Below are 22,967 nucleotides of genomic sequence, written 5' to 3' on the forward strand. Positions count from 1 at the left end.
GGGCATCCGTGGCTGGTGCCTTGCTGTCCATTCACTGTACACTTGGAGACATTTGGTTTGATCCCAGTTTTCGGCAAGTGGGAGTAATTAGGGTTGGGGCTTATTTTGCCCCGATTTGTGCTATAAGAAGGTGATGCTGGCTACTGAACCCTGGGCTTCAAGCACTCTACCACTTGAACTGTGACCACAGCCCTTTCCAGTTTTCTCTGTTTTTGAGTTTCTTTGTTGTCTTTGCCTGGTTGGCCTTGAACTCTTGATTCTCTTGCCTCTGCCTCCTGATTGATTAGCTGGAACTACAGGCATACCTCCACACCCAGCTTGAGACACTTGAAAATTTTTTTCTTTTTGTTTTCGGGGGTTTAAGGTGCTGAGGTTTGGATTCCAAGTTTCCTACCTGCTAAGTGGACACTGCTGCTGAGCTAGGCTTCCGGCTTTTGACACTATCCATTTGTGCGTAGTTGTTGTTTTTGTTGTTGCTGCTACTGCTGCTGCCCAATCTGGGGGCATGAACTTGGTGTCTGGGTGCTGTCCCAGAGCTTTTCTTTTTCCTCTCTCAAGGCTGGTGCTCTAACACTTGAGCCACAGCTCCACTTCCAGCTTTTTAGTGCTTCATGGGAGGAGCTAAGGGTCTCACCAACTTTCCTGCCCAGGCTGGCTTTGAACTATGATCCTCAGACCTCAGCCTCCGGTGTAGTGAGGATTACAGGTGTGAGCCACCGGCGCCCGACTTCTACTCGGTTTTTGAGACAAGGCCCTGCCTCCTGCCCAGGCCGACCCCTAGGCTTCCCTCTGCCCATTTTATGCTTCCTATGTGCTAGAAAAATAGGCACGTGCCACTGTAGCCAGCTGTTGGCAAAGGGCCGTGTGAACATTTTTGCCCTTGCTGGCCTCAAACTTGTGATCTCAGCCTTTAAGCAGTTAGGATTGTAAGTGTGAACTTTCAGCACCTAGATAGTCAGTTTTACTAAGATACAATCCACCTGGTGAAATTCACCCATTGTGGGTGAGTACTTGAGATTTGTATATTCTCATGGAGTATACCTGCAGGCCCCAGTCTAAACCCATATTCTTCAGGGCTCACAACTATAATCCTAGCGACTCAGAGGCTGGGATACAGTGATTGGGGTTGAAGCCAGCCCCGGCCAGAAAGTCCAGGAGATTTTTTTTTTTTTTACTTTTTTGGTCGGTTGTGGGCCTCAACTCAGAGCCTGGGCGCTGTCCCTGAGCTCTGCCACTTTGAGCCACAGCTCTGCTTCCAGTCTCCTGGGGACTTTTCCACCCTCATCAGATCTCAGCCTCCCCAGTAGCTAGCCTGACCGGCGTGGGATTCCCTGGGCCGCTGAGCGGGGCAAGGCCTGGCCTGCCTCAGGGTCTGGGGAGGCTCTGAGGGTGGGAGGTGGGCAGGCCCTGGGCTTGGGACACAGGTGACGCTCACTCTGTCTGTTTGCAGACTACGTCTACTTCGAGAACTCCTCCAGCAACCCGTACCTGATCCGAAGGATTGAGGAGCTCAACAAGGTAGCACTCGGCGGGGGGGGGGGGGGGGGGGAGGCGGAGGGCGGGCAGCCTTCCTGGGCTTCTGGGCTGCCTAGGCTGAGGATGGTCTCTGGTGGCCACACTGGTGGGTGGCCATGCAGAGCCAGTGTTGGGCTGGATGACGGGGGATCCCCGGAAGACCAGCACAGGCCCCTCCGAAGGCCCCGGGGGAGGCTGGTCCCTGCCCCTCCGCGCCCCTGAGGGCGTGGGCAGCCCCCACGTGCTGGGGCAGGTGTGTCTGTCACCCAGGAGCCCTCCTGGGGAGCGGGGCACCCTGCCTGGCGGGGGGGGGGGGGGGGCTCGGGAGGCGGCGACCGGCACCGGTTCCTGGTTGGAGACTTGGCAGGGTGGTGGTATGGGCGGATGGGTGGATTGCTGTCCTGCAGCCGGGGGGGGGGGGGGGGGCGCACGGTCGCTGAGTCCCTGGGCCTGCGAGGGGCAGAGCTGCTTTCCTGGACCTTGGGTTCAGGGCTGACTTGGGGTCTTTGGGTTGGACAGAACAGAGGGGAGGGGCAGCGCGCCTCTCGAACCCCCCCCCCCCATGCGCACCCCCCCTCAGGGAACAGGCCTCTGCGCCAGCGCGGCCCCTGGTGTTCCCGCCAGGTCGTGCTTGTCTGCACAGCACCGTGATGGAGGTGGCTGTGGCAGATGCTGCCCGTGTGGCCGCACGGCCCCCCTCGTGTGGTGAGGACTGCCCACGCGTGTGCACACGTGTGACCCCCCTCAGGCCCCTCACGTGGTGTGAGGACTGCCCACGCGTGTGCACACGTGTGGCCCCACAGGCCCCCTGGTCTCTCAGCACGTGGGGGGTGAGGGCTCCGCCACAGTGGGGTGGGCTGGTGTCTGCATCCTCCCCCCTCTGCCTGTGGGGCTCCAGGCCCCACACACCCAGCGGGGTGGCGCTGTGATGGGGGGCTGCCTTGACCCCAGGACCTACAACCAGTTGTTTGGTTTTTTTTTGCCAGTCCTGGGCCTTGGACTCAGGGCCTGAGCACCGTCCCTGGCTTCTTTTTGCTCAAGGCTAGCACTCTGCCACTTGAGCCCCAGCGCCACTTCTGTTTTCTGTATATGTGGTGCTGGGGAATCAAACCCAGGGCTTCATGGATACAAGGCGAGCGTTCTTGCCACTAGGCCACATTCCCAGCCCCCTACAACCAGTTGTAAGGAGGGAGGGTGCCACGCGCCAGGGCCGCCGGGCCGGGCCTCAGTCCTAGGCCCCGGCTGTGCGAGGCTGAGGCTCCTGCCTGCTCCTTCCTGCCTGGTCCTTGGCCCCAGCGTCCGTCCTGACGTCCTGGCCCTCAGAGCCGCAGGACGCCCTGTCAGCGGCTGGATGAGATGTCCTCGGCTCCCGAGGCGGCAGGACAGCACGGGCGCGGGAGGCTCACACCGGGAATCCCAGCTACTGCAGGCTGAGATCCGAGGACTGTGGTTTGAAGCCAGCCAGGGCAGGAAAGTTAGCAAGCAACAAAAGCTGGAAGTGAGGCTGTGGCTCAAGTGATGGAGTGCCAGCCTTGAGCAGCACCCAGGCCCTGAGTTCAAGCCCTGGACACACACGCACACACGAAGTTTGTGCGTTTCTCTTGCAGTGAAAGATCAGTACACAGAAGTGGGATCGGGAATGGTGCCCCCGTAGGGTAGCACCGAGCACGCCCCTGTCCTGGAGGCTGGGCGAGTGAGTGCTGGAGCTGAGTCCCCAGGGCCAGGGCTTTTTTATTTTTTACATGAACGTGCACTCGCAGAAGCAGACTGGATGAGAGTTGAGGCTGTGGCCCTAACGGAAGACTGGGCGATGTGGGGCCACGGGGCTTTGAGGACCCAGAGCCCTGACCACAGGCAGGACTGACCTAGGGGTGCGGGGCACCTGGGACCTCTGGGGGCACGTCTGAAGTGCCTCTAGAGGCAAAGCAGGCCGTGGGCGTCGGCGGGGCAGGCTGCGCCTTCCCTGTGGCTCTGCTGGCGAGGCGGGCGGAGGCACGGGGCGTGGCGGATGGCGCGTCCAGGCTGGAGAGCTTGGGCGGTGTCCTGGGTAGCCAGGCACTGCCTGCGCGGCAGCCAGGAAGAAGGGCAGGGCCCCCCTGAGCCCTGGCGGAGGCGTTTGTAGGAGTCTGGAGAACCAGGCCCATGAGAAAGCGTGGAGGAGACAAAAGGATGAGCTGCCCGGGAGGCACCGCGGCCATTTTCACAGCGTTGTCCGGTTGTGTGATCAGAGGACGGACAGTTGGTTTGGTAGCCAGGCACAGGTGGCTCACGCCTTTAATCCTAGCTATTCAGGAGGCTGAGATCAGAACATCGCAGTGCAGAGAGGCTCAGGGACAGCTCTGTGGTCCTGAGTTCAAGCCAGGATCAACAACCACAACGACAGAGCTGGTTTCATACAGGTACGGGCTGTGTGTCAGGCTGGGTGAGGACCAGGAGGCGTGGTGTGCAGTGATGGGGTCAGACCTGGCCGTGGCCAGGGCGTGGCCAGCCTACTGTTGGTGGGTCCACTGGGGACTGTGTTGATGAACTGGAGTTCCAGGAATGCCCGACTCCACCATGGTGGGGGTGCTGGGTGTCACGAGTGACCCCCCCGTGGCCACCTGCGGGATGGACGGTGGCGTTGGACATGGCTCTGAGCCAGCCGTGCCACGGAGTGGGGGCAGAGGCCCCTGTCCCGTGCAGGAGAACTCCAAGCCACCTGTCAGGCTCTGCCCTAGGCCTCGGCTTTGCGTCACCATGTGGTGTCGCGGGTCTGAGCCACGGCTCCTCCTCATCACAGATCCTCAGGAGTTGGGGTGCGGGGTGGCAGGGAAGGAGGCGCAGGGTGGGTCTGGGTTCCCCCTGGGCTGCCACTGTGATGCAAGGCCCCGTGCCCACTCCCCTGCCCCCTCTCCCCTGCCCCGCTATAGCGGTGGAGCTCAGGTCAGGGACCGAGGCGGCCCCCTGCACGGAAGGCACAGCGGGGTTCAGCTGAAGGTTCTGGTGAGAGCAAGTAGTGCCGGGCTAGATTTCCCTCCCCGGCGCGGGGAAGCTAGGCTTACTCCCCTCTCTGCGCTCCCTTTCTCACCCTCTCCCCTGGCTGCCCGACCTGCAGGCGGGCCAGGGTGGGGTGGGGGAGCTAGGGCAGACCTCAGGTGCACGCGGCCGAACGAGATCCCCTTTCCTCCCTCCTTACCCACGAAGGAAGCCAGGCACACGCGGAGTCTCGGAGACAGCTTCAAGAGCAATCTGGTTTAATAGGGGAGTGGCTAACAGTTAATATAGTAGGGGTGACGAGGAAAGGGGTGATCTACCAGGAGCTGGCGATAGGCTGCTGAGCTTGTCCTAGGACCCCTTCATGGGCTAATGTCACTCCCATAGTGCCACCCCTGGGCAAAGCCCGCGAAAAGGGGAGCACACGTGCTCGCTGGCGAGAAGTTGGGGGGCTGGTCACAAAGCCACCCCTTCTGGTTCCGGACCCAGAGAGGTGTGGCTTGCTTCCACACTGCCCCAGGGCTGGGGGAAGGACAGCGTCTGGGGATAGCTCTCCTTGCCCTTCCCGCCTCAAGGCCAAAGCTGAACCCCCAGCAGCGTAGGGCCCCGTGGGGCTTGGTGGGCCCAGGCCTCCCGCTTCCCTGGGATGCCATCTAGATGGGGCCGCCTGTGCCGGCCGCGGGGCTGCAGTGGGGTGGGTCCCCGGGGGCCTCACCCCACACGGTTCCTCTTCCTTCCTCTGTGTGCTTGGGCAGCTCCCTGGAGGGGCGCGGGCTCTGGTAGGGGTTCGTCCAGCGGGTGTCCCTCTCCTGAGTGCCCCCGGCCTACAGGGCTCTTCCCTGTCGCGGTGAAGCGTGCCCGTGGCCGTGTCCCAGGCTGGCTGCCACTCACGCTCTGCCTTGCTGTTTCAGACGGCCAATGGGAACGTGGAGGCCAAGGTGGTGTGCTTCTACAGGAGGCGGGACATCTCCAGCACCCTCATCGCCCTGGCCGACAAGCACGCAAGTGAGTCTCTGCCTTTCCGCTGGGGTGTCGTGCCGCCTGGCCTCTGGGGCCTGCTCTTGGGTCCTCGCGCCCGAGGCCACCGTCGGCCAGCCTGTCTGGCTTCTCATGGTTTTGCAGCTGGGTTTGGGCGAGGCGTTGGAGGGTCTCTGGCAGGTACTTGGCCCTCTGGGTCAGTTCCCCCAGGGCCAGGAGCAACAGCTTGTGCTCCTCGACTGTACCCGTCGTGACCAGCTGGGGTTGGCAGCAGGCCTGGCCGTGGGGTGTGGTCCGGACGGCGTCGGGCCCAAGTAACGGCCCTGGTCCTCACTGTGCTAGGCGATACCCTGGGGCATGCAAAACAGTGCTCTCGGATAAGGACCCCTCCCTCTCCCGCCTCCAGAACTCAGACCCACCTCTGAGCACTCACTGGGCTCCCAGCCCACCCCTCCCTTGGCCACGGGGTCTGGCTTCCTACCCTGAAGTGGACGCCCACAGACCGGCCAAGTTGTGTGCTCGGGGCGGGGGGGGGGGGGGGCGCCCGGGGGCAGAGGTCCTGGCTGGTGTACACCAGGCCCCCCGGCAGGATCCGCCCGGGCAGAGCTGTGGGACGGCCACCCGGCGCGGAGTCCAGCGCCCCTCTTCCCGGGTCTGGAGTGAGAGGCGCAGGACCCGCCTGTGGCCCCGTGGCTCGTTCCCCTGGGGCAGCGGCAGGGAGCAGGGCTCCTGGGGTGCCCCTCGTCGAGTGGCAGGCCCTGGGCTTCTGTGGCCTCGGCCCCTGGCAGGGCCGTGTGAGAGGCACGGTGCCCCGGCCCCCCGCCTCGTGCGCCCTGCCGAGGGTTCGCCGCGCCCCGGGACGCTTGCTCGCTGTGTGTCACTAGCCTTACGTGGGACCCGGTGCTCCCTCCTGCCCACTCGAGGACCTGTGCTCTGCGCAGCGCCCAGGGAGGCGGAGGCTTGTGCGCGGGGGTGCTCAGTGTGGCCTCAGCCCCGCAGGCGCGTGGCTCTGGTCTGCTGTTTAGCCGGCTCCTGCTCACCTGGGGACGAGAGGCCCCGTGGCGGGGCAGGGAGCACCGGCCACTGGAGGGGATGTGTGGTCGGGGGCCTCCAGGGAGGTGGGGTGCTAGGTGTGGCCTCCAGAATGCAAGGTTGGGGCTCAGCAGGGCTTAGTGGGGTTGGGATGGTGGCCCCCACCCTGTGCTGGTATTCCCGGCCAGCTTCGAGGCTCTGGCCTCAAGACCTGCCCCTGGAGGGGTTTCCTGGGGGAGCTGGAGGCAGGAGGGTGCGGCGCTGCTTTGACGGGGTCTGGCCCCGTCACGCTGCTCTGGGCTGGTAGGCGGGGCTGTCTGGGAGCCTCTGTGGGCCTCTCTTCGGCTGATGGGGTGTGCCCGAGGAGCCAGCGTCCGTGGGGCCTGCCGGCAGCGCGCTCCGGCCGGCCCGCTCCCCCCTGTGCTGGCCAACACCGCGCGAGTGTGAGCGGAAACGGCTCCGGCGCGACGCCGATGGGTTTGGGCCCTGAGGACGTCCTTGAGGTGCAGTGGCCGCTGAGTCACGGCCTCCGCAGTCCTGCCGGTTTAGTGGACGGCGGGGCGGGCGGGTCAGCGGGGATGGTATCCCTCTCTACCTCTGTCTACACGGCAGGAGATAGGGCTCCTGCCCCAAAGGCTCCTGGGCTTCCCTCGGTCACCCCAGGGGTCGGCAGACGGCAGGGAGGCCTGAGCCACCGTGGGGAGCACTGCCGCACACCCACCTGGGAGGCGGGGGCAGGCCCACGCGTGGTGCTCTGCCTCCTGGGCACCTGGGCGGAAGCCAAGCCTCCCATGGCGCTGGCGCTGGCCTTGGTGCTTAGCGCACGGCCCTTGGGTGATGGGGACCTGTGGGGCCTCCCCAGCTGCTGGCTTGCCGCCGCCCCCCTCCCCCCACGCCCGGTCTTGACGTCCTGTCCTTGCGCTCAGGGAGGGGCCAGCCTGGACAGGGGTGGCCAGGAGTGCCCGTGGGCAGCGGTCCGGGGGCAGGGGCAGCTGCTTCTGGGGTGGGCTTGGACAGCTATTTGAAGAAGCCTGGGCCGTGAGTTGGCCGACGTTGGCTGGGTGGATTTTGCCCCCCGCGGGGAGGCCTGTGGCCCCTGTGTATCCTCAGTCCGGGCCCCGGGCAGGGAGCAAGCAACCGGCACTGGCGCTAACCTGCCATCCGGCGCTGTCTGTCTGTTATGTAGCCCTGTCAGTCTGCTATAGAGCCGGACCGGGGGCGGACACCGGCGAGGAAGGTAAGAGCCGACCTCTGCAAGGAGGGCGTCCTCCCGTCTGCGTGCCTGGGCTGGGCGGGAGACGCGAGAGCGGATGTGACCTAGACGGGCCACCTGCATGCCCGTCCCCGCGTCCCCTGCTGGCTAGCTGAAGGGGGCTCCCCGGGTCTGTGGCGCGGCCTTGGCGAGGCTGTGGCCCCGGCCCTGAACGGGGTCCGTGTAGGAGCGTCTGTGTTAGGCTGTGCAGGGCTGTCAGGCCCCAGATCCAGGGCACTTGCCCCTGCCCCTCCCTTCCTGGATGCATCATGGCTGCCCTTCCTTCTTCTCCTTCCTCTGTTCCGGCCTGCTGCTTCCAAGCAGGCCCCGGATGCCGTGTCCTCTCCCGGACTGCTGCGGGACGGGCAGGGGACATGCCAGGCCGGGAGGCGGCCATCCCGTGCCCCGCGCCCTGCACGTGGGGGGCCGGTCTTGGGGCTGGGGCTGGCTGGGAAACGGTGGGGCCGTGCTGACAGGGCCTCTGTGTCCCTCAGGGGAAGTGGAAGAGGAGGTGGAGAACCCGGAGATGGTAGACCTGCCAGAGAAGCTGAAGCACCAGCTGCGGCACCGGGAGCTGTTCCTTTCCCGGCAACTGGAGTCACTGCCCGCCACGCACATCAGGTAGGGTGGCTGCCCTCCCCGCGCTCAGGCAGAGCCCCTTGCCCTCCCCGCGCTCAGGCAGAGCCCCTTGCCCTCCCCGCGCTCAGGCAGAGCCCCTTGCCCTCCCCGCGTTCAGGCAGAGCCCCTTGCCCTCCCCGCGCTCAGGCAGAGCCCCTTGCCCTCCCCGCGCTCAGGCAGAGCCCCTTGCCCTCCCCGCGCTCAGGCAGAGCCCCTTGCCCTCCCCGCGCTCAGGCAGAGCCCCTTGCCCTCCCCGCGCTCAGGCAGAGCCCCTTGCCCTCCCCGCGCTCAGGCAGAGCCCCTTGCCCTCCCCGCGCTCAGGCAGAGCCCCTTGCCCTCCCCGCGCTCAGGCAGAGCCCCTTGCCCTCCCCGCGCTCAGGCAGAGCCCCTTGCCCTCCACGCGCTCAGGCAGAGCCCCTTGCCCTCCCGCGCTCAGGCAGAGCCCCTTGCCCTCCACGCGCTCAGGCAGAGCCCCTTGCCGCCCTCCATGTGCTCAGGTAGCTCCCATGGCTCTGCCCCTGCTCTGCTCGCCAGCCCTGCCTCCCCCTGCCCATCCTCTCTTCCAGGGGCAAGTGCAGTGTCACCCTGCTCAACGAGACTGAGTCGCTCAAGTCCTACCTGGAGCGTGAGGTGAGGCCCGGTCCATGGCTGCCCGGTGGCGCCCGCGCTTACCCTGGCCCTGTGAGCCTCACTGACCCACCACACCCTGAAGCTGGGGTTGCGTCTGAATGGTGTTTCTCGGGGGGGTCGGGGGGTTGACTCCTGGACTCTCCTCTCCTGAGTCGCAGATGACCTTTCTCTCCTGGAAGGACACGGTGGGTGGGCACTCAGAACAGCTGCAGGGCCTCTCCGTGGTCCTTGTCGGAGGCTTAGCTAGTGTCCCGTGGAGCGCACGGAGGGCCCTGTGCAGGCCAGCTCGGGCCCTGCTGGAGGTGGCCCAGAACGCCTGGCCCAGCCCTGGCCCTGTCGCATTGAGGCAGGCAGCTCCTATTTAGGACTGCTTGGCCCCCTGGCCTTCGTGCCAGATGCCACCCCCTGCGAGTGACAACCCACATGTTCCCAGATGGCGCCACCTGTCTCCGGGGGAGGACACGGTGAGCACTCAGTGTGGCAGTCAGGGATCTGAGGCCGCTGCGGGGGGGATTGGGGCCGAGTAGGCTGGGACACTGCGTGGTGGTTATGGGGGGTAGGCCGGGTCACTGTGTGGTGGTTATGTGGGGGGTAGGCCGGGACACTGCGTGGTGGTTATGGGGGGTGGGCTGGGGCACTGCGTGGTGGTTATGGTGGGGTGGGCTGGGACGTTGCATGGGGGGGTGGGCTGGGACGTTGCATGGGGGGGTAGGCCGGGACACTGCATGGTGGTTATGGGGGGTAGGCTGGGACGCTGCATAGCAGTTACGGGGGGTGTAGGTTGGGAGGCGGGATGGCAGTTATGGGGTGTAGGCTGGGATGGTACATGGTGGTGGGCGTGGGTAGACCCAAACACTGCATGGCAGCTGGGGGCGGGGTGGGGTAGGCCTGGAGGCGGCATGGCAGTTACCAGCGGGGCGTGGGGGAGGTGTTTGAAGGAAAGCCGGCATCAGGTAAGGGCAAGTCCTGCCCCTGGCCTGAGACTTGGCCTTCAGAAGGGCTGTGCTGCCCAAGCTGGACCACCTAGGCTCACCTGGGTAGGGCCTGGGAGTGGCCTGCTCCCCCCACGTTCCCAAGAGGCACCCTTGGGCCTCAGGCCCCGAGGGAGCTGGCGTGGCTGAGTGGTGCCCAGTTGCCTGCCGTGTGCCTGCTGCAGCAGCGCCACCACCAGCTCTGGGCCACAGGCCGACTCCGCCACACGCGGCCCAGACGCAGAGGGGCTGCGCGGGGCCCCTGGGCCCTCTCGGTCTGAGCTGTGACGGAGACCCGTGCCGTGTGCTGTGCCCTGGGGGAAGGGCTGCCCGTAGCGGGCCGGTCTTGCAAGGCCTCTGAAAATGTTTCCACTGGAGGGCAAAGTACTGTCTGCTCTTTGGATAGACCCTAGGCTGGCTCTGCAGAGGTGTAACACTGGAGAAAGAGACCTCATTGTGAGCCAAGGGCGGTTTGTGGAGTAGCAGCAGCGACCGGCCTGGCCCTGCAGTACAGGGGCTCGGGGACCTGAGCCGTGCCCGTGGGGGTGGGGTCCACGTGTCCCGCGTGCTGCTTTCCGCTTGCTTGTTCTAACACAGTGGGAAAATCCATGCTGCAAGTCCTGCTGGTTGGCACTCTAACACCCTCTGTGTCCTGGAGACTACTCCTTCTGCTTGTCTAGTGGTCTGAGCAGCTCCCTGCTAGACTGGTTCACCGGGGTCCAGGCTAGTCCACAAGGAGTGCCCGGGCCAGCAGCTCGGCCATTGTGCCTTGCCTAGACCTCAGTCCTTAGAGGGGACACCCCGGGAAGTGGTGGGGAATCAGTCACGTGACAGAATTAAGCGCTGGAAAGGAGGCCCAGCAGTTTGGCTCTCCAGACCTTGCTGCTGCAGGGACACAACACAGAAAACGATTTTGTTTCTGTAACGTAAAGAAACTAGCAGGCTGTGAATGTAGTGGAATGGGAGCCGGGGCAGGCCCGGGCAGTTGGTACGAGCGTCCAAACGTAGCTGCTGAGAGAAGAGAGTGGGGCAAGGACTGGCAAAAGTCAGAGTTATTGAGGACCGTAGTCAGATGTAGGAGTGGGGCCCGGGGTGCGCGGCGTGAGGGCACCTGCAGCAGCCCAGGGCACGGGGGCTGAGGAACCTGGTGGAGAGGCTGCGCCGAGGCCTGAGGCAGGCAGACTAAGGCAGCTGGCGCCATGGCTGCAGTGGACAGCACTGCATCGCTTCCGGAATATTCTGAAGTGCCTCTGGCATGCGTGCATGCCTGTGACCCTCTGGGTTCTCACCGCGTCTGGAAGCTTCCGCCCTGGCGTCATGGGCCCATAGACAGGCACCTGCCTGCTCCCTGTCCCTGTGGCGTGGACCAGCCTTCTGGAGCAGCCCACGGGAGCTGAGGGCTTGTCTGACAGCTCTGTCTTGTGTGTGGTATTTTTCAGGATTTCTTCTTCTATTCTCTAGTCTACGACCCACAGCAGAAGACCCTCCTGGCCGATAAAGGGGAGATTCGAGTGGGAAACCGGTACCAGGCTGACATCACTGACTTGCTAAAAGAAGGTGGGTGTGGGTTGCGTGCCAGTGGGGCCCGAGGGAAACGCTTCGTCGGGCCCCGTGCTGCGCTGTGAGCATGGAGTGGGTGCCCCGGTGCTGGATCCCGGCCCCCGGCCGGCGTGGGCCCCCACCCATGCTTGCCCTTCCCGTGTGTGTGTGTGTGTGTGTGTGTGTGTGTGTGTGTGTGTGTGTGTGTGTGTGTGTGTGTGTGTGTGTGTGTGTGTGTGTGTGTGTGTGTGTGTGTGTGTGTGTGTGTGTGTGTGTGTGTGTGTGTGTGTGTGTGTGTGTGTGTGTGTGTGTGTGTGTCCCCACCCATGCTTGTGTGGTGGGTGTTGGAACTTCAACTCAGGGCCGGGCCCCTCTCCTTTAGCTTTTTCTCCTTTTTTTTTTGCCAGTCCTGGGCCTTGGACTCAGGGCCTGAGCACTGTCCCTGGCTTCTTCCCGCTCAAGGCTAGCACTCTGCCACCTGAGCCACAGTGCCCCTTCTGGCCGTTTTCCATATATGTGGTGCTGGGGAATAGAACCGAGAGCTTCATGTGTAGGAGGCGAGCACTCTTGCCACTAGGCCATATTCCCAGCCCTAATGTATGATTTGTTTTTTTGTTTGCTTTTTTTTTTTTTTTTTTTGGTCCATTGTGGGGATCGAACTCTGGGCCTGGGCAATTCCCCTGAGCTCTTCAGCTCAAGGCTAGTGCTCTACCATTAGAGCCACAAGGCCACTTCCCTCAGGCTAGTCTTGAACCTTTTACCCTTCTGTCTCCAGCTCTCAAGTGTTAGAACTGCAGGTGTGCTTACTACTTGTGTGTGTATGGTCTTGGAACTTGCTAGGCCGGTACTCTGCTACTTGAGCCATGCCCTCTACCTGTTGCCAGATTGCATTCCTCCCACTGTGCCACCTACTTATCTGGAGTTGTAAGCATGCTCTACTGTGCCTAGTTTACTGGTTGAAATAGTGTCTCATTTACCTTTTTTTTTTTTTGGCCAGTCCTGGGCCTTGGACTCAGGGCCTGAGCACTGTCCCTGGCTTCTTCCCGCTCAAGGCTAGCACTCTGCCATTTGAGCCACAGCGCCGCTTCTGGCTGTTTTCTGTATATGTGGTGCTGGGGAACCGAACCTAGGGCCTCGTGTATCCGAGGCAGGCACTCTTGCCACTAGGCTATATCCCCAGCCCCTCATTTACCTTTTGTTCAGGCTAACCTTGAACTGCAATTCTCTCATTCCCCAGCTTGTTTTATATATGTATTCATTTAAACAAAACACTGGTCCTGGGGTTTGAACTTATGGCCTGGGAACTGTCCCTGAGCTTCTTTTGCTCAAGGCTAGTGCTCTACCACTTGAGACACAACTCTGCCTACTTCTTTTTTGGTAAATTAGTGGAGAAAATAGTCTCACAGACTTTCCTCCCCTAGCCTGGATTCAAGCCATGATCCTCAGATCTCAGCTTCTTAGTAGCTAGGATTATAGGCATGAGCAAAGGCACCTGACTCTACTTTCAGCTTTTTGGTGGTTAATTGGAGGTGACTCACATGGAGTTTCATTTCAGGCTGGCTTTGAACTGCAGTCCTCAGATCTTGGCCTCCTGGGTAGCTAGGAAAACAGGCATGAGCCATTGGCACTCAGCTCATTATATATTTAAAAAAATATATATATATATATATATATTTTTTTTTTCTTTTTGGCTAGTCCTGGAGCTTGGACTCAGGGCCTGAGCACTGTCCTTGGCTTCTTTTTGCTCAAGGCTAGCACTCTACCACTTGAGCCACAGCGCCACTTCTGGCCGTTTTCTATATCTATGGTGCCGGGGAATTGAACCAGGGCTTCATGTATATCAGGCAAGCGCTCTTGCCACTAGGCCATATTCCCAGCCCTATACTTTTTTTTTTTTTAAGTCAATCATGGGGCATGAACTCGAGGCCTAGGCACTATCTCTGAGCCTTTCTGTGCTCAAAGCTAGCGCTCTGCCACTTAAGCCACAGAGTTACTTCCGGCTTTTTTGAGTAGGTATTGGAGATAAGAGTCTCACGAACTTTTCTGCCTAGGCTGGCTTCAAACCACGAGCCTCAGATCTTAGCCTCCTGAGAGTAGCTAGGATTATAGGCATGAGCCACTGGTGCCCTGCTATACTTATTAGTCCTGGGGCTTGAACTGTGGCCATGGGTATTGTTCCTGAGCTTTTGTGATCAAGGTTAGTGCTCTACCACTTGAGCCACAGCTCCACTTCTGGCTCTTTGGATATTAATTGGCTGTTTGGAGATAAGAGTCTCACAGACTTTTCTGCCTAGGCTGGCTTCAAACTGTGATCCTCAGATCTCAGCCTCCTGAGTAGCTCAGATTAAAGGCGTAAGCCACCAGCGCCCAGCTTCAGTTATTCCCTGGGCCTGGCAGGTACCTTCCTGAGTTTGGTCCTTCAGCAGCCTTGGCAGGATATGGTTTGTGTGTTTTGTCGCCAAGACCCTGGCCAGTATCTGCTGCACTCCAGTGGCTCCTGAGCTCCAAGCTCTGCCCTATAACGTCCCAGCCTAGGCTCAGGTGTCAACACGCAGCCACCCTGCTGAGACTCGGCGTTCTGCGGGGAGTCCCATGTTTGTCTGGATGTCTGTCACCATAGCTTGCGGGTGGGTGCACCATGTTGTGTGCTTTGGGGTGGTAATTAGAAAAAGGACATCTTGGGCTCTGGGGAGGTCACAGGCTCCAGGTGTTTTGGAGAGGCGGGGGTCTCGGATGTGAATTCAGACCTTCAAACCAACATTGGGGCTGACTTGGAGTGGTGGGACTTCTGCAGTTGTCTGATAAGCTGAACGGTTCTGTGGGGTGTGAGCCCAGTGATCCTCACCACCCCTGCTCCTAAAGCCCAGGCTGCCCATGCCCCCCTCCCGCCTCCCACTGTCCTCCTCTCTTAGCCCTTGTCCATTCTGGCCCCATCGTGGAGCTCACCCCTCGTTATGACAGGCCCTCTCTTGGGTCCAGAAGGGCTCTGTCAGGTCTGACATCACCTCCTCCATCTTCCTGGCACGGCCCTCTCTTGGGTCCAGAAGGGCTCTGTCAGGTCTGACATCACCTCCTCCATCTTCCTGGCACCTTCTTGCAATGAACTTTGGCCTCCTGAGCCAGCCCACCCTGCAGTCCCTTCCCTCAAGTCTGTCCCTGCGTGGGGGCAGCCTTCTTTTGTGGATTCTGAGCGGCGCTGCAGGACAGTGCCGGCAGAGCCTTGGGGAGTCACACCTTGGCCTGACTTGGAGGCCAGCAGGATCCTGGTGAAGTATCACCTACAGGCTCAGGGGCTGCTACTTGGCTGTACCACCAGCCCCTTCCTGGGCTCAGACTGGGATCTGAGTTGGAGCCCCAGCGGCACAACAGTGGCTCCGGCTCATGTGCCTCTGGGTTGAGGGGTCATTACCTCACTAGTTGGGTCCCTTTTGAGTGACAAGACATTGCACACCTAACTTTAACGCATAGGGCATTTCCAGGGGGAAAGGCAGCTTAGAAGGCAGCTCGAGAGCTCTGCTCCTGGTTTCCAGGAATTTGCAGGGAATAGCTCTGGGCCCGAGGCCCTACAGTATCAGAAGTTGGGTCCCTGCTTCCCTTGACGGGGGGTTTCAAAGCAGAGCACACACCAGGATGGACTTCGACTCAGAGCCCTGGGAAATCCCACTGCACTGATGGTGCCCAGCCTGGTGCCCTGAAAGCCAGCGTGGGCCAGCACCTCCAGGGCAGGGGTTGGAGATTTAGGCCCCCTAATGCTCAAATAGTGGCTCCTGGGTTCTTGGTGTGCACCTGTAGCGCCAGGCATTCCTCCTGGGACCTGGTCCCTGGAGACTGCTGGTCATGAGACCTCCGCGTCTGGAGACACAGACACGTAGCTGGGGCCATCTACTCTTTGTAGGTCAGGTGCATTTTCTAAGAGATGTCCGGCTCTGCTTTATCCGGAGAGCTTTCCCAGTGCCCTGAGGGGCCCCAAGCTCGGGTTGCCTTCTGTCACAAAGGGCGTCACTGCCCAGGCTCAGAGGGGAGTTAGTTAGACCAGTGTGTGATGTTGAGGCCTGATCCTCTCACCAAATGACAGATGTGGTGTCTGGATGCACGGTCAGGTGGAGATTGTGGGATTTCTCCAGGCCTCCCAGACCCCTCCCTGCCTGGCCTGGTTAGGAATAGTCAGACAGAGGGCTTCTCTGGACGCCATGATGGCTCCAGACTTGGGGAATAGAGGTTGTTCCAAACTCTTGGAACAGGAAGGACTGAGTGGCCCTGGACGAAAACAATGTCCAGACAATCCTTTGGACGCCAAAGGCTCCTGGGAATTGAGTCTGCATCTAGCCATGTCGCTGTGCCGCCCCGAGTGACTCAAGCACCCTCGGGAGGCGTTCTGCCAGATGGAAGCCCTTCGGACTCCAACCACACCGATCTGCCAGACTCGCAGACTACTCGCAGGTTTCCAGAGGTGGAACCCATGGTGTGTGCCCGACGCCTGGAAGGGAGGCCTAGCAGCAGAGTTGGGGTTTTTTTTGGCCAGTCCTGGGGCTTGGACTCAGGGCCTGAACACTGTCCCTGGCTTCTTTTTGCTCAAGGCGAGCACTCTGCCACGTGAGCCACAGCACCACTTCTGGCCGTTTTCTGTATATGTGGTACTGGGGAATTGAACCCAGGGCTTCAAGTATACGAGGCAAGCGCTCTTGCCACTAGGCCACATTCCCAGCCCAGCAGCAGAGCTTTGGCTGCGATGGCCTTCCGGAAGCCTCTGGGGTCAGCCCCTGCAGCCTGCGCTGGTCTCATTGAAGCGGTTCCTCCCTGTAGGTGAGGAAGATGGCCGTGACCAGTCCAAACTGGAGACCAAGGTCTGGGAGGCACACAACCCCCTCGTGGACAAGCAGATCGACCAGTTTCTGGTGGTGGCACGGTGAGGGCTGGCAGCCAGCACTGTTTTGGCCTTGGGGTGTGACTACAGGGCAGCCGGGCCTGGTTAGGACCCCGCGAGAGGAGCCCGGGAGCCCGCCTGCCTGTCTCCCTGCTGGCTGGGTTTCCCCACTTGAGACCTCCCCTGGTGCAGGTGTGGCCCCAGGGGCTGCCGAGGTCCCCAGGTCCCCGGGGATCACTGGCTGGTGTGGCCGCGGGGCTGGGCCTGCTTCTTCACCGAGCGCCTCGAGGCCGTCCACCACAAGGCCGGCAGGCTGGGCCCGGAGCCGGGCGGGAACCTGTCCGGAGCCGCCTGGCCTCCAAGCGGGGGAAGGAAGTACAACCGGCGCCTCCAGATGTTAGGAACCAAGGGCCCCCAGCAGCTGCCTGTGCCAGTGCTCCCTCCCGGAGCCCGCCCCAGCCAGCCTGGAGGGGCGTTCTGCACCTTCCCTGCTCCTGGACTCCTGCACCATGCCTGTGCCCGAGATGCCCACGGGGCTCTTGGAGCCAAGCCCCGGAGGTCCTTGGTGGGGGTGCGCCATCTTGGCACCCGCCGACCGCTTGGTGGACCCACCCGCCCCGCCGGTCCGCAGGGTGGTCAGTGCGTCTCCTTTCCCAGGTCTGTGGGCACCTTTGCCCGGGCGCTGGACTGCAGCAGCTCCGTGAGACAGCCCAGCCTGCACATGAGTGCTGCGGCGGCCTCCCGAGACATCACCCTGGTGAGTGGGCTCCGCCGCGCCCAGGCCGCCCCCAGCGCGGCCGTGTGTGCCCGGGGGGCCGGCCGCCGGGGCCCGGGTGACCCTGGCTTCTCCACAGTTCCACGCCATGGACACGCTGCACAAGAGCATCTACGACATCTCCAAGGCCATCTCGGCCCTCGTGCCGCAGGGCGGGCCCGTGCTCTGCAGGGATGAGATGGAGGAGTGGTCAGCCTCGGAAGCCAATCTCTTCGAGGAAGCCTTGGAAAAATACGGGAAGGATTTCACAGACATTCAGCAAGATTTTGTAAGTGCTCTGGCGGGACGCAGGGGGCTGGGAAGCCGTCCCTGCCTGTCCAGGCGTGGCGGGGCCGCTGGGGCCTGGGAGAGGGCAGAGGCTCCCGGGGGCGTCCTTCCGGGCCTCTCCACCGTCCTCTCCCCAGCTCGCAGCAGCAGCATCCCTGTGCGGCAGGGTGCCCCCCCATCCCCCCCACCCCCCAGGATTGAGAGTGTGCTTGCCGGCGGCAGGCGAGTGGCTGAGGCCAGTGAGGTGCATCACCCGGAGAGCAGGGACGGGCTCGAGCCAGAGCGGCGGCAGGCCTGTGAGCAGCGGGTGCCTGCCGCGGGCGGGCAGAGCCCTGGCTTTCCCGCAGGTCTGAGCGGGTGGGGGAGGGGCTGGCCTCGTCCCTGGCCAGCCCAGACCACTGGCCTGTGCAGGCAGGTTCGCATGTAAATTAGCCAAAAGACTAAAAATGTAACCGGGTGCCTGTGGATCACACCTGCAGTCCTAGTAAGACTCCATTTCCAGCAAACCTTACTCAAAAACCGCCGAGGAGCTGTGGCTTAAAGTGATAGCATGCTAGCCTTGAGCCAAGGTGCTCAGGGATGGTGCCTAGGCCCTGAGTTCAAGCCCCAGGAGTGACCAGAAAGAGAAAAAAGAGCAAAACTTTCTCAGACAAAAAGTAGAATAAGAAGAGGAACACTAGAAGAGACTTGGGGTAGATTGTAAGTAGAGCTGTTGGAGCCCTGGACTGAGCGGGACCTGAGGGGAGGTGGGGCAAGCGATGGAGGCAGAGAGGACCTGGCCGTCCTGGAGCCAGCAGCCGTGCTGCAAGGCGGGTCAGTCAGACCGGTACGTACACGCAGCTGGTGTGTCGCGAAGGCGCCCACCCGGGTAACTAGAGCACACTTCCGTGCTCTTCCCAGGAAATGGGTTACATCCTTCATGTTGGCAGACATCAGAAAAGCAGGCTACAGGTGAGGTTTTCTCAGGGCTAGATTTCAGAGACTGCTGGGGTGGAGCTCAGTGGTAGGGCGTTTGCCTCACGAGGTCCTGCGTTCAGTCCTCAGCACCACAAAAATAAAAAGCCCAGGGTGACATCGTCCAAAAGGAAGAATTGTATTGTACTAGCTGGGCGCCGGTGGCTCGCCCCTCTAATCCTAGCTACGCGGGAGGCTGGCATCTGAGGATCGCAGTCCAAAGCCAGCCCGGCGGGAAAGTCTCATGAGACTCTTATTTCCAACTAACCACAAAAAGCCAGAATTGGAGCTGTGGCTCAAGTGGGGGAGCGCAGCCTTGTGCGTGGAAAGCTCAGGGGCAGTGCCCAGGCCCAGCTTTAAAAAAAAGGCATATCTACTCTTTACCTGACTTAGGAAACTGGTGTAACACCTGAGTGAGAACAATAAAATTATCTTCCGCCCCCCCCCCCCCCAAATCCCTGACATTGTAACAATAGCTTGGGGCGGGGCAGCCTGCAGCAGGGCATGTCAGAAAGGGCTCTCGGCGAGAAGGCCTGAGTCACAGACCTGGTTTGTGGCCCACAAAGTGCAGTGTCAGACTGCTGTGCACCACAGAGCTGCGTCCACCTGAGCCCGAGACCAAAGAATTGCAGGGAGACTAGAGAATGCCCAAGGAAGTCTTGGAGAAGCTGTGTGTGTCAAGACCCCCCCCCCCCCAGACGTGGCAGGGACCGAGCGCCCCGCTGAGCTGCGCGGCTCCTATCAGCTTTGTTCTTCATCCTGCCCGAGCCCCTGCTGTCGCTCCCCCTGGGGGAGGCCGGCGGAACCCCAGCCACACGAGGCGTTCATCCTGCCCCGAGCCCCTGCTGTCACTCCCCCTGGGGGAGGCCGGCGGAACCCCAGCCACACGCGGCGTTCATCCTGCCCCGAGCCCCTGCTGTTGCTCCCCCTGGGGGAGGCCGGCGGAACCCCAGCCACACGCGGCGTTCATCCTGCCCCGAGCCCCTGCTGTCGCTCCCCCTGGGGGAGGCCGGCGGAACCCCAGCCACACGAGGCGTTCATCCTGCCCCAGCCCCTGGGGGAGGGCAGTGGAACCCCAGCCACGCGGCGCCCTGGGCTCGGCCAGATTTGGTGGCCATTGGGCTTGGGCTGGGTTTGGGCAGTCAGGCTGCAGGCTCCTCCTGAGCCTGATGGAGGTCCAACAGGGGTGCAGCACTTGCCCCTCCCCGCCCCCCACCGGCTGCCCTCCCTGGCACGGTTCTTCTCCCCCCAGCTCCCATGGAAGTCACTCACCAGTATCATTGAGTACTACTACATGTGGAAGACCACCGACAGATACGTCCAGCAGGTGGGTCGGCGTCCCTCCACACTGCTCCTCCTCCTCCCCATCCTCCCCGAGATCCTCCACACCACCCCTCCTCCCCATCCCCCCGAGATCCTCCACATCACCCCTCCTCCCCACCCCCGAGATCCTCCACACCACCCCTCCTCCCCATCCCCGAGATCCACACCACCCCTCCTCCCCACCCCCCCGAGATCCTCCACACCACCCCTCCTCCCCATCCCCCCAACATCCTCCACACCACCCCTCCTCCCCATCCCCCCAACATCCTCCACACCACCCCTCCTCCTTGTCCTCCCCGAGATCCTCCACACCAACCCTCCTCCCCATCCCCCCGAGATCCTCCACACCACCCCTCCTCCCCACCCCCCCGAGATCCTCCACACCAACCCTCCTCCTTGTCCTCCCCGAGATCCTCCACACCAACCCTCCTCCCCACCCCCCCTAGATCCTCCACACCACCCCTCCTCCCCATCCCCCCGAGATCCTCCACACCACCCCTCCTCCCCATCCTTCCTGTGATCCCTCCACACCTCCTTCCCGCCCTCCCTGGCTTCCCACAAGGCCCAGACCAGGTGGGAGGGAAGGAGGAAGGTTACTGGAGACCGGACACCAGGAGGGATCCCTTGTGTAGTCTGACCGGTGTCTGTCCTCCCCTGCCCTCTACCCCAGGCTAGGCAGCAAGGCTGGCGGAGACGTGCTAGGAAGGCAGTGGTATCTCCGCCTGTGGTCTTCCAGCTGTGGCCTAGCCCGCCTAGTAACCCCCGACCCTCTGTTTTGTTTAAGAAACGCTTGAAAGCAGCCGAAGCAGAGAGCAAGTTGAAACAAGTTTATATTCCCAACTAGTAAGTCCACCCCGTGTCCTGGGGCCGGTGGCGGGCCAGCAGGGGGCACCAGGAGGTGTGGGCCCGGCTGGCTTCTCTTCCAGTCGGGCGGGGGGGTCTGCTGCTGCTGTGAGCCGCTCTGGTCTGCAGGGTGCGCGCTCTCTGGGAAGGGTGGGCTGGGCCGAGGGTGGGGCGCGCTGGGAAGTAGATGACCACCTCTCTGGAATGTGGGCAGCCGGGGCTCGGGGCTGGGCCTCAGGCCACTGTCTCTGCTCCTTCTCACCTTCTCAGCAACAAGCCAAATCCAAACCAGATCAGCGTCAACAACGTCAAGGCCAGTGTCGTGAACGGCACAGGGGCGCCGGGCCAGAGCCCGGGGGCTGGCCGGGCCTGCGAGAGCTGTTACAGTAAGTGCCCTGCCCGGCCCCCAGGGCCCAGGCGCAGCCGGGAGGCCCCTGCGTGGCCAGCCTGGGAGGGCTCTCGGGTGGGGGTGCAGTCGAGGTGGGCTGTGGTTGGGAAGTGTGGTGGACTGGGGTGCCCCAGGTGGGCGGCAGGGGTGGGCAGGGAGGGTGGGCAGGGACACTGTGGAATGCTTTCTGCATCGTTGGTTCTGCTTAAGAATCCGTCTATTTCCAACTTTGTTGTCCGTAGCCACACAGTCTTACCAGTGGTATTCTTGGGGTCCCCCTAACATGCAGTGTCGCCTCTGCGCCTCTTGTTGGACATATTGGAAGAAATATGGTGGCTTGAAAATGCCAACCCGGTTAGATGGAGAGAGGCCAGGACCAAACCGCAATAACATGGTAAGTGGGACACAGCCGTCTGCCTATTTCGTGTCAGCCTTGGCTCCCTGGCCCCCGGTCATGGCGCTGTGTTGGGGCCCTGTGCCCCCTTCCGCAGAGTCCCCATGGTATCCCAGCCCGGAGCAGTGGGAGCCCCAAGTTTGCCATGAAGACGAGGCAGGCCTTCTACCTGCACACGACCAAGCTGACGCGAATTGCCCGGCGCCTGTGCCGTGAGATCTTGCGCCCATGGCACGCTGCTCGACACCCCTACATGCCCATCAACAGTGCCGCCATCAAGGCCGAGTGTGAGCTGCCCCCATCCCTGCTGGGGGGCAGAGAGGGCAGGGAGCCCCCAGGGTGGGGTGCGGGCGAGGGCCCAGCCCCTCACCCTGCCTGGTCCTCCTACAGGCACAGCCCGGCTGCCTGAAGCCTCCCAGAGCCCACTGGTGCTGAGGCAGGTGGTGCGGAAGCCCCTGGAAGCTGTGCTCCGGTACCTCGGTAAGCTGGGCCGAGGCTGGGCCGAGAGGGTCCACGCCAGCCGGCCCGAAGGCAGCGTAGGGCAGCACCGTCTTGCTTTATACCGGGCTCAGACCTACCTGCAGGGGGCCTGGCTTCCCCGCCGGCCCAGCCGGGTTTTGGCACTGCCGGGCCTCTGAGGGCCTGGGCAGGCGGGAGCGCACACCTGGCTAGCAGGCGCACGGGAGAAGGACAGGTCTGCGTGGGTCTAGGTACGCCCGAGACCCTGGGCCAGGCCCCCAGCCCCGGCAGACGTGAGCGGTGCCATTCGGGGTGAGGAGTCGGTTGGCGTTCTGGGCTTGAGTGGGTTCATGAGTCAGTTCTCCCAGCATGGAGGTAACCGTTCTGGAAAGGACATTCCGGAACCATGAGCTAAGTGTGCTCCATCCACACTGGCACAAGTGGTTTTGGCACTGTTCCCTGCCCGGGGTCCTGGGCTCCGAGGCCAGCCTTGCCCTGTCCTGTGGGAGGAGGCGGCTAGACCGTCAGGAAGTGGGTGCGGGGCTGGCCGGCAGCCAGCGTCTGCCCTCAGCGCTGGTGTGGTGGACGTGGAGGCCGTCCGTGGAGGCCGCTGTGTTGATAGCTCTGTCTGGATCCCGTCAGCCGCTGGCACCCAGTGGTCCGGCAGACGACCGGCCGGAGCACCCGCCGGGCCCTGCGGGCGCCCGCCCTGCCGCGGGCCCCTGGGCTTCCCGCCTCCCTGGCCCGCTGAGCAGGACCCCTCTGCGCCCACAGAGACCCACCCACGCCCCCCGAAGCCCGATCCCGCAAAGGCCGCGTCCAGCGTCCTCAGCAGCCTGACGCCCGCCAAGCCGGCCCCCGTCATCAACAACGGCTCCCCGACCATCCTGGGCAAGAGGAGCTACGAGCAGCACAACGGGGTGGACGGTGAGTCCGGCTCCCGCGTCGCCCGCGGGGCCCGAGCGCCGCCGCCGCCGGCCGTGGTCTGCACGCGGCCCTGGGAGCCCGCGGCCCCTGCTGACGCTGTTTTCTCTCCCTCTCTCTCCTGTCTCTGGGCGCTGCCAGGCAACATGAAGAAGCGCCTCTTGATGCCCAGTAGGGGTAAGGCCTGGGGTGGCCGCTGGCGGGTGCTGTGCCGAGCCCTGTCGTGATGCTGTGTGTGCCGTCTGCTCCTGCCGTGGGCGGCTCAGGG

The 22,967-nt window shown here is 62.6% G+C and overlaps 1 protein-coding gene across 5 annotated transcripts in view; it reads left to right on the plus strand.

Moving 5' to 3' along the window:
* Mta1 (metastasis associated 1) overlaps window positions 1–22,967 on the plus strand; it is a 38,102-nt gene that overhangs the window by 11,148 nt on the left and 3,987 nt on the right. The window contains exons 2-18 of one of the 5 annotated variants that reach the window (XM_048361779.1): window positions 1,451–1,518; window positions 5,400–5,493; window positions 7,685–7,735; window positions 8,245–8,371; window positions 8,935–8,998; window positions 11,409–11,526; window positions 16,312–16,414; window positions 17,030–17,129; window positions 17,227–17,415; window positions 19,621–19,695; window positions 20,476–20,534; window positions 20,805–20,920; window positions 21,165–21,316; window positions 21,414–21,603; window positions 21,707–21,796; window positions 22,550–22,702; window positions 22,841–22,876. In XM_048361779.1, coding sequence (XP_048217736.1) covers window positions 1,451–1,518; window positions 5,400–5,493; window positions 7,685–7,735; window positions 8,245–8,371; window positions 8,935–8,998; window positions 11,409–11,526; window positions 16,312–16,414; window positions 17,030–17,129; window positions 17,227–17,415; window positions 19,621–19,695; window positions 20,476–20,534; window positions 20,805–20,920; window positions 21,165–21,316; window positions 21,414–21,603; window positions 21,707–21,796; window positions 22,550–22,702; window positions 22,841–22,876 — 1,785 coding nt within the window. Of the gene's footprint in view, window positions 1–1,450; window positions 1,519–5,399; window positions 5,494–7,684; window positions 7,736–8,244; window positions 8,372–8,934; window positions 8,999–11,408; window positions 11,527–16,311; window positions 16,415–17,029; window positions 17,130–17,226; window positions 17,416–19,620; window positions 19,696–20,475; window positions 20,535–20,804; window positions 20,921–21,164; window positions 21,317–21,413; window positions 21,604–21,706; window positions 21,797–22,549; window positions 22,703–22,840; window positions 22,877–22,967 lie in introns of those variants that run through there. The other 4 variants (XM_048361780.1, XM_048361782.1, XM_048361783.1 and 1 more) reach the window with 4 other exon arrangements.

The sequence above is a fragment of the Perognathus longimembris genome, chromosome 14, assembly GCF_023159225.1.
Source record: "Perognathus longimembris pacificus isolate PPM17 chromosome 14, ASM2315922v1, whole genome shotgun sequence".
In the NCBI taxonomy this organism is placed as follows: domain Eukaryota; kingdom Metazoa; phylum Chordata; class Mammalia; order Rodentia; family Heteromyidae; genus Perognathus; species Perognathus longimembris.